The sequence below is a fragment of the Plenodomus lingam genome, assembly GCF_022343315.1.
Source record: "Plenodomus lingam strain CAN1 chromosome Unknown contig_6, whole genome shotgun sequence".
Classification (NCBI taxonomy): Eukaryota; Fungi; Ascomycota; class Dothideomycetes; order Pleosporales; family Leptosphaeriaceae; genus Plenodomus; species Plenodomus lingam.
This window is the reverse complement of record NW_027093966.1, coordinates 239,509-248,387: the sequence shown is the minus strand read 5'-3', so window position 1 is coordinate 248,387 and position 8,879 is coordinate 239,509. Positions and strand designations below refer to the sequence as shown.

At 47.9% G+C, this 8,879-nt stretch overlaps 4 protein-coding genes across 4 annotated transcripts; 2 read left to right on the top strand and 2 right to left on the bottom strand.

The window, feature by feature from the left end:
- Positions 1-3,488: 3,488 nt before the first annotated feature.
- On the bottom strand, positions 3,489-4,247 carry IAQ61_009361 (uncharacterized protein; the record flags this gene model as incomplete). Its single annotated transcript, XM_003838108.2, has 2 exons — positions 3,489-3,925; positions 3,989-4,247. The coding sequence occupies 2 exons, from the start codon at positions 4,245-4,247 to the stop codon at positions 3,489-3,491; spliced, it is 696 nt and encodes a 231-aa protein (XP_003838156.2).
- A 762-nt stretch (positions 4,248-5,009) lies between these two features.
- On the top strand, positions 5,010-6,191 carry IAQ61_009360 (uncharacterized protein; the record flags this gene model as incomplete). Its single annotated transcript, XM_003838107.1, has 4 exons — positions 5,010-5,191; positions 5,246-5,314; positions 5,375-5,599; positions 5,669-6,191. 4 exons carry the CDS (start codon positions 5,010-5,012, stop codon positions 6,189-6,191), a joined length of 999 nt encoding a protein of 332 aa, XP_003838155.1.
- Positions 6,192-6,724: 533 nt separating this feature from the next.
- On the bottom strand, positions 6,725-8,236 carry IAQ61_009359 (uncharacterized protein; the record flags this gene model as incomplete). The annotated part of the gene is made up of 4 exons (XM_003838106.2): positions 7,791-8,236; positions 7,373-7,731; positions 6,886-7,296; positions 6,725-6,824 (listed from the first exon to the last, which is right to left on the bottom strand). Exons 1-4 carry the CDS (start codon positions 7,821-7,823, stop codon positions 6,725-6,727), a joined length of 903 nt encoding a protein of 300 aa, XP_003838154.1. The 5' UTR covers positions 7,824-8,236.
- A 235-nt stretch (positions 8,237-8,471) lies between these two features.
- IAQ61_009358 (uncharacterized protein) lies at positions 8,472-8,849 on the top strand (the record flags this gene model as incomplete). The annotated part of the gene is made up of 1 exon (XM_066098359.1): positions 8,472-8,849. The coding sequence occupies one exon, from the start codon at positions 8,472-8,474 to the stop codon at positions 8,847-8,849; it is 378 nt and encodes a 125-aa protein (XP_065951518.1).
- Positions 8,850-8,879: the final 30 nt, after the last annotated feature.

The window sequence follows — 8,879 nt, the reverse complement described above, 5'->3', positions numbered from 1 at the left end:
GGGGCGCTCTACGCAAGCGTTGTTAGGAAGATTATTAAGAAGTTGCACAAAGAGAGCGTGTTTGGCGTATTAAGTACGCTACCTATTAAAATCGTTACATAGTACGAGAATTCTCCTCGCCTATTACGTCGCTAAAGGGGGTATTAAGTGCCATAAAGTATGGATCTTGCAATAGACCATCGTAGACGCTTAAGGGCCAATTACTATAGTACAAAACTGGTTTATAGTAGCTATATTTATCTAAGGTAGACTAAGAAGTAGTTTAGGTAGAAGAAGTAAACCTAAATAGGGTTTACTATACTATATATTTTATAAAAGTAAACTACTTTTTTTTTACTTCTATTATTTTCCTAATATTACGTAGTAATAACTAGTTTCCTACTAACTATTTAAGTATTTCTACCCCTCCTTTGTTTCATCTTGTTTACCACCTCTACCACCTCTACTACTACCTCTACCACCTCTACCACCTCTACCACCTCTACCACCTCTACCACCTCTACCACCTCTGTTATTACTGCCTCCTATTAATAGAAATATTATAACTTATTATTATATTATATATACGTATAGTATAAAGCTAATCTTCTCTTACCTTTTTAGTCTTAGTTAGGTATTATAGTATATTATAGAAATAAAACTACTATATATATTTAATTTAAAAACCTACTATAAAAGTAAACTACTACTTTAGATATATATACTAGGTTGAATATAAGTTATTTACACCTATATAGTAAACCCCTAGGTTACTATTCTACTATACACAGTTTTGTACTATAGTAAATAGCAAGCAAGTTATTCTCATACGGTCAGAGGATAGGCAAGTTAGTTAGGCCCGAAAAAAGGGAGACGTTACCTATATTAAAGCATCGTAGTATGCATGAGTGAGAAGCCCGAGCTCAATCTCATCTTTGAACATTAAGAGGAGAACATAGTACTATAGGTACTTAATACGTCTAAAATACTTGAATTAATAGATATAGCACGCCTCTCAACAACATACACTATAGTACAAAACTGGTTTATAGTAGCTATATTTATCTAAAGTAGACTAAGAAGTAGTTTAGGTAGAAGAAGTAAACCTAAATAGGGTTTATTATACTATATATTCTATAAAAGTAAACTACTTTTATTTCTACTTCTAATAATCTACTAGTATTACTTAGTAATACCTAGGTCCTACTATTTAAGTATTTTACCCCTCCTTTCTTTAATCTTCTTCACCACCTCTATCACCACCTCTATCACCTCCACCACCTCCACCACCTCTATTATCACCACCTCTATTATCACCACCTCTATTATCACCACCTCTATTATCACCACCTCTATTATCACCACCTCTATTATCACCACCTCTATTATCACCACCTCTATTATCACCACCTCCTATTAGTAAAAATATCATAACTTATTATTATGTCATATGTGCGTATAGCGTGAAGCTAATCTTTTCTACCCCTTTTAGTCTTAGTTAGGTATTATAGCGTATAATAGAAATAAAACTACTTTTTATACTTAATTTAAACCCCTACTATAAAAGTAAACTACTACTTTAAACCTATTTATAGGTATACACAAGGTTAGTTTACACCTATATAGTAAACCCCTAGCGTACTATTCTACAGTAAACAATTTTTTACCGTAGTGATAGATCAAGGCCTAAACTGCAAACCTATATTCTGAATTATCTCTGAGCAAAGACCAGTTGCCGTTCACTCCAAAAGACTTTCGAAAGCCTGAGCACACAGGAGATCTTGATAATGTCTGGCCATCGCAGTCCGCAAGCCGTTAGATAGGGAGCTGCTAGGCTGCTTGATCTGTTCTTGTCCGAATATCTTCCTGGAGGAGACAGTATCTGCCTAGCAAGTCGCAAAGGTAAAGCTTCAGCACCACCCACATCTTTGAAAGCTCAAAGCAGCTCTCGGCGTTGAACAACAGGGTGTAGCAGAGCTAGCGATTGCTAGGATTGCGCTCATCTTTGCTTTGAAGTACTTGGTGTCTCATACTCAAAGAAGAAACATATGAGTGAGCTTGAAGGTCCATGACTGGTGTGTTTAATCGACCCGCTTCGTGGCAACAGTTGAGATGAAGACCCCGAAGGGTGCAATACCTAATGTCCCGATGGTCCTTGGGGCAAACCTCATCTCGAATGCGATATTGATATATTACAGACATGTCATCGATAGTAAGCAAGAGCTAAGAAAAAAAAAACTGACGAAAAGTGACGCCAAGAGACATGAGGACTTCAGAAGCATGCATTGGATAAGATGGCAAAGTCCAGTCTTGGCAACAAAGGAGATGATGAGTTGCTCTTGGGCGGCAACGATAAGATAGAAGAGGATAGTGCATGCTAACTGTGAACAATAGCCCCAGAAGATGGTACTTTAGGTACGAGAAATGCTAACTCTTCTCGGGCAAATATCAGAAATAATATGTAGGTAGTTGCAAGATCACTTTTGCCAAAAAACAGCAACTTAGTATTTGTAATTTAACTCTTAAGGCATTACAACTTAAAAACTTAGTTAAGGAAAAGCTTAAGTTGGCCTACTTCTATCTTTACAATAGGAAGGATTTATTTTAACAAGTATCACGCATTAACTTCTTCTTGCTAATGCGGTAAGTGCACTTAGTCTATCTAACCTTGGCGACGTGAGTAACACATTGGCCAGGATTTTAGTAGATGCCTGAAGTGGGGCACTAGTTCTAGTGTAGGTGACGCATTTCTGTAGCGAAATCACGTTACACTGTCTCTTATGAAATCAAACTTCACATTATATATTTTTATCTTTCCAAACTAGCCATCAACGCAGCAAATAGCTTCGGTTGCATAGTGTAGTGGTTATCACTCCAGATTTTGACTTGCATCAAATTTCTGGTAACCCCAGTTCGAACCTGGGTGCGACCTTACCTTTTTGCGTTTTGGACTGCTTCAGAGCACTCGCCAAAGTCTGCCAATAGAGAGGGATTCTTTTTGCCGCAAGATAGGACTTTGCATAATGTGCACACCACTTGAAGAAAGTAGATGAAGGGCTGAACGATGTTGAGGAGATGGCGCGCAAAGTAGGTCAAGTAAACTTGCTTGTTACACAGGAGGTACACCAGAATGCATAGCATGCGGTCATCGCGCATCAAGTTTTTAATGGCAAGAGAGAGTGATGGAGAGGATTCATTGTACTTTGGGAGAGTAGACTTTGTCCTAGGAGCAGGGATTGACTTCAGAGGCGGATTGATGAATACTGTGGCTGGGCAGGACGTTTATTCCCAATACACGATTGATTGAAAGATGTCTTGGGTTATCTCGACTGCAGAAGCGCTGCACCAACTATACTGACCTACGCACCTGACCATCTGAACCAAAGCCTATGAATAGCATTATTCCCATTTTCTTCCCGTACCCTTTCCAAACGCCTTCGCTCGAATGACCCAATGCTCATGCAGTAAATGCCAGGGTCTGGTATAAAAAAAGGGCTACTCTAATCCTCTCACCACCAACGACTCCCGTTGCCCCCACTTGTCGCACATTCCAAACACACCCTCCTGTTTGCCACAACAGCACATGTCCCACAAACCTTTTTCCCACACTCGCAACAAGCAAAGGGACTGCTCTCAAGGGCGCCTCCCATGGCAACATCCATGTCGACGTGCATGCCGTCCATGTCATCGACGAGCGACGCGTCGCAGTCGTCGCATTGTGGGAGGTGGGACGGGGACTGTGACTGTCGTGGTTGAATGGGGAAGATGAGCGGTCGTACGGGAGGAGCGGGGAGTTGTTTCCAGAAGGCGTGGAGCGTGGATTTCTGTGGTTGTTGTTGTTCATGGAGTGGGCGAGAGGGCTGACTAGGGGGAACTGAGACTGTTGGGATGGTGGAGAGGACGGGAGTGGACTGTTGGGCGGTGAAGAGTTTGTTCAATGTGTTTTCTGTGGTTCAGTTAGCATTGAGCCTACCTGTGTTTGGGGTCGAGTATCCTGTGCGAACCGTACCGTGAATTGACCGTTCATCGGGACGGTTATCCCGGAATCTCTTGCGTGTTCGGAAGCCCCAGTCGCTGCTCTTGACGCGACTTGCGCTGGCAAAATTCCATGCATTTGCTCGTGACGCTGAGTCGGTATCCAAATCCATTGCGCCATCACAACGGGAGGAAAACGTGGGTGATTGGGTGTCTGGGGTGCAAAGAGTGCCGAAGCTGGAGATGGATAGCGGCGAGGCATCGTCTTCTGAGCGCTTGCGTTTGATGGTCATGTTTGCGCAATGGAAGAGTTTGATAGACGTTCAGTAGGTTCGATTATTGGACATGTGGCCGCCTTGGCTATGTTGTATGCTGGGTTACTATGGGAGGCTTGCAAGTCGATGAAGGATGGATGATGCTGTCTCTAGGCCAAGTCGACGCGACCGGTCATGGCGTGAGCGCGTCGCGTCGCACTTGCCATGTTGCGATTGGACTGAGCCATCGTCGCTTCTTTCATCGAACGCACAACACCAATTTCGATTCGTATCTTCGGGAGAGTGAGAGAGAGGAGGGCAAGTCAATGGGAGATGAATCTTGGGAGCTATCAAGAGAATCGATGCTCGGTTTTGTGGGCACAACGGCAATCTTTTTTTGGAGGTTGCACAAGCGGGCCATACGGTGGCAGGTACCGGTGGCGCTGTGAGGAAAGACGCTCATCATCTGGCATCATCTGGTATCAAGCCAGGGCATTACAATACTCAGTCTTGGGACAGACGTCGAAGCCGATGCAGATAACAGCAAGATTGCCAGGCCTTGGGTAGGTCGTAAGTACGCGTATTCACACAGCACATGTAGAGTACCCAGAGTTATCCCATCGGCTAGCTACACCGGCACCGGCACCGGCACCGGCACCCCGCCAAAGCTTCCCCCGCCAACAGCTGCCTCATCGTCACCAGACACTTTCATTCCCTTGCCCACCATTCGGGCTTCAAGAAGACAAGTTGTTCTCTGTTCTCCGGGCTCGGGTCTCCTCCTCGACTACACAGAGAGCAAGCATGGTCACTCGCAGCCCATCACACGCTGGGTCATGGTATAGTGACAACAAAGAGTTGCTATCGCGACAGCTTGACGGCTGGCTAGAAGCCGTGCCCAGCCCGGCCAGGCCCATAGGAACCAGCTCGTCACAGCAAGGCGAGGTCTCGATCCCCACACCAAATGCGCGAGCCATCATTGCACCGTAGGCTGTCACTCATCGACGTGGTGAACAGATCTGGACTCATGGTTCCTGCAGGCACGCTGGATACTCGTATTCTGGACCTGCAGCAGCATGGGCCTACAAAACTGTAGACTGGACGAATGCGTGTGTCCTCATCTCTTCCACCAGACGGATCATGTAACACCCCACTAATGTGTAATCCAGCAAACGAGTCTTCCTACTCGGCCCTTCACACCACTACTACCTCACCGGCGCCGCCACCACGGGCTGCGACAATTATGGCACGCCGCTCGGTGACCTGATCGTCGACACTGCGCTGGTCAAAGAGATCCAGACAAAATGGCAGCTAGAAGTCATGTCCAAAAGCGTGGACGAAGATGAGCACAGTCTGGAAATGCATCTTCCCTACATCCACAAGATGCTCTCACTGTAACCACCACCCCCCAACCCTCTTATCCACTCGACTCATGCTAATCAACCCGTCCCCCTCCCTTAAAGCAACAATCCTTCTTTCCAGTCCTCCCCCTCGTCCGTCCCCCTCGTCCCAATCATGATCGGCAACACGGACCCCTCCACTGAATCCCACTATGGCGCCCTCCTTGCCCCTTACCTCTCCGACCCCTCCAATATCTTCGTCGTCTCCTCCGACTTCTGCCACTGGGGCTCCCGCTTCCGCTACACATACTACCAGCCTGCCGATGGCTCGGCGGCCATGACCCTCCGCTCCAGCTCGCGCGTCCCCCCCGAGTACCCCATTCATGAGAGTATCGCAGCAGTAGATAGGGAGAGCATGGCCGCCGTGGAGAGCGGCGAGCACACGCGGTTCCTCGAACAGTTGAGGAAGACGGGCAATACAGTGTGTGGACGGCATCCGATTGGTGTGTTCATGGCGGCTGTGGAGAAGGCCGAGATGGATGGGGGAAAAGGCCGGTTCAAGTTTCTGAGGTATGAGAGGAGCGGGCTGGTGGAGAGTGTCAAGGATAGCAGTGTTTCCTACTGCAGTGGCTTTGCCGTTCTGTGAGAGTCGGTTCAGGCTACTTCTATGGCTTGAAAAGGTTAGTACAATAACAGTATGGAGGCTACTTCACAAACAAAATGCAAGATGTATATCATTCGTCTTGTCCCACTTTTGGCCATGTACATACCACGTAGGTATTTCTCACCACCCAGCCTCGCTCTGACGTACGCCACGCACCCCCTCTCTTCATCCCTCTTGGTCTGCAGTGTGCGCGTGGCATGCTGTACGACTTCAATTGTGATTTACATGTTGAAGCAAGCATACGCATGGAGAAAATACAAGCGGCATGCAATAGCACTAGGATACATCGCGATGATTATTAAATGCTAACCTGTTCATGTGAAAATTATTACTCAACAGCTTCGTATGATTTCTCTTCGCACAGTATATGGAGTTGTGTACGCGCATTCAATGTGCTCGACACTTGTACAAACGATGCCAACATCCACGTCGATAACAATTTTGCCAACAAGGCGGGGGGGTATCTGTCATGTCTTTGTTTCCCAAACTCCAACACCACTCACTTGTCTTACCGCTTAGGCCTCGTGCGCGCGTGCGGCCGAGTTGTCGACTTTGTCGCGCCTCTCGCGACCCTTGTCACTCCAGGGGAAGTGGGCGACTGGGATGACGAAGAAACTGTGGCGTGTGCGTGAGTATATATATCAAAGTTTAAAAACCTAAACTGGGCTCGACATACCTGTTGGAGCTGTCCGCGATACCGGCAATGGCGTTGTACCATGCAAGAAATGCGGCCATAAGGCCAAACGCACCGCCTGCAACGATGCATTCGCTCTGGGGCTCCAGGCCGTCGTTTTGTAGGTAGCCGATTCCGAGCAGTAGAAAGGCTAGGTCTAGAGTGAAGAATAGCGAGAAGAAGGCGACGGTGGAGCGCAGCGTGCAGATCAGCAGTAGGGTTGTGAAGATGAACCAGCCCATGAGGAACAAGCCGAAGGAGTTGAGGAACACGGCGTGCGAGCCGTTGACGCCAGCGGCAATGAGTGCGGATTCGATTTCAAAGCCAGGAGTGAGGATGATGGCGAAGGAGAGCCAGAAGCCGCCGTAGGAGGAGAGGGCGGTGGCACCAAAGGTGTTGCCTACTGCCATTTCCCTTTGCATTCTGTTAGTATGTTTTTTCTCATTCTGACACTTGGAAACTCCCGAGAAGCCATGTTGAGAACACATACCACATTCCAGCACACAATTGCACGAGCCCACCATATCCGTACGCCAATGCAACGACTATGTTGGGCGCGCCAATGCTCTTCGTCTTGACGTTGATGAGAGAAAGGACAAAGGTGGTAAGTGCGAAAGCAGAGAGACCTAAGGGCGCAGGGTTGGCAAAGCCGCGCGACTGAGGCTTGTAGAGACCGGGTTGAAATTCTCCACCAAAGGCCGTGAGGCGCATGTCGGGGTTGTTTGTTGCAATGTGGGCAAGAGGATTCCCGCCGTAGTCGTAGGGGGCCCTTTGCTTTGTTGCACCGTTGTTGTGGGCATGGTCGAGGGAACTGGTGCCATTGCCGTCCTTTTCATAAGATGGCCCGCGCTGTTGTCGGTGATTAAACTTTACTCGAGCTTGTGGGGGGTAGGGTGAGGCAGTCTTACCCCGACGTTGTTGTGTTCGACTGCAGTAGCCATGGTGACTTGGTCAGACGAGACTTGGTATATGATTGGACGAGAAGAGGATCCAAGAACGTGGGTGTATGGTTCAGGGAATCGAGTCTGGGGAAAGAAAGTAGGACAAGTTTTTCTGGGGAAGGACGGTAGATATAGCTTGCCCTGACCCCAAACGGGCTGCCGACGGAATCTGGACCCCGGACGACGTGTGCCATGAGCGGTGCAATGGAAAGTAGATAGTACCTAAGCGCCAATGAACTAATAAGCAGTGCCAAATCACTCTCCATGGCCCGTCCAGACCGGGTAAAAGAGCAGCATGGGGGGTGGGCATGGGTGGATCCCCATTTTTCCACTTGCATGAATTCAGTTGGGGGGGGGGGGGGGGCGGGTGAAGGCCAATCTTGGCTGACAAAGGAAATGTACGAATGGATAGGGTATTACAAGTCAGTTCGCGCTGATCAGCTCAGATGATCGATGATTGGGGATGAAGGATGGAAATTGAAGCCAGTGCGAAGGGTGGTGGGTGTGAGCGATGACGCCATGGAGCGATTGATGGTGTTCGGCGAGGATGTCGAGGATGGCGTGAATGGCGTGAAAGGGTGGAGCTTATTTTCGCATACCAAGACGTAGTTGGCTAAGCCATCAGTAGGGGTTAACAAAGTGTGGCTGATGCCGCAAAGGCCGCCGACCACGCAAATACGAGGCATTCGAGGTCTGGGGTGGTCAGGTGCTGTAGGTTATGTGTGCTCTGCTCTAGGGACGATAGAAGAGGTAGCAGTTGTATTGTGGAGAAAGGTGTTTGCTGCTGTTTTCTTCTCCACTGTCAGAACCGGTCCGGGACAACTTGGTCCGGGCTGGTTGCTTCGGTTAGATGCTGGACTGGACTGGACTGGACTGGACTGGACTGGACGGGTACTAAGTTGTGTTGGTTGTATTGTACTCTACAATGGGGAACGGAAATATCGGGAATGGATGACGACTCATGGCCACTCGGCTACCAAGCTTTATCCAAGAGCCTCGGCATCAGCCACTGGCATCTTGACATGACGTTGTGTAAAACTCGCCCAAAAGCCAGTC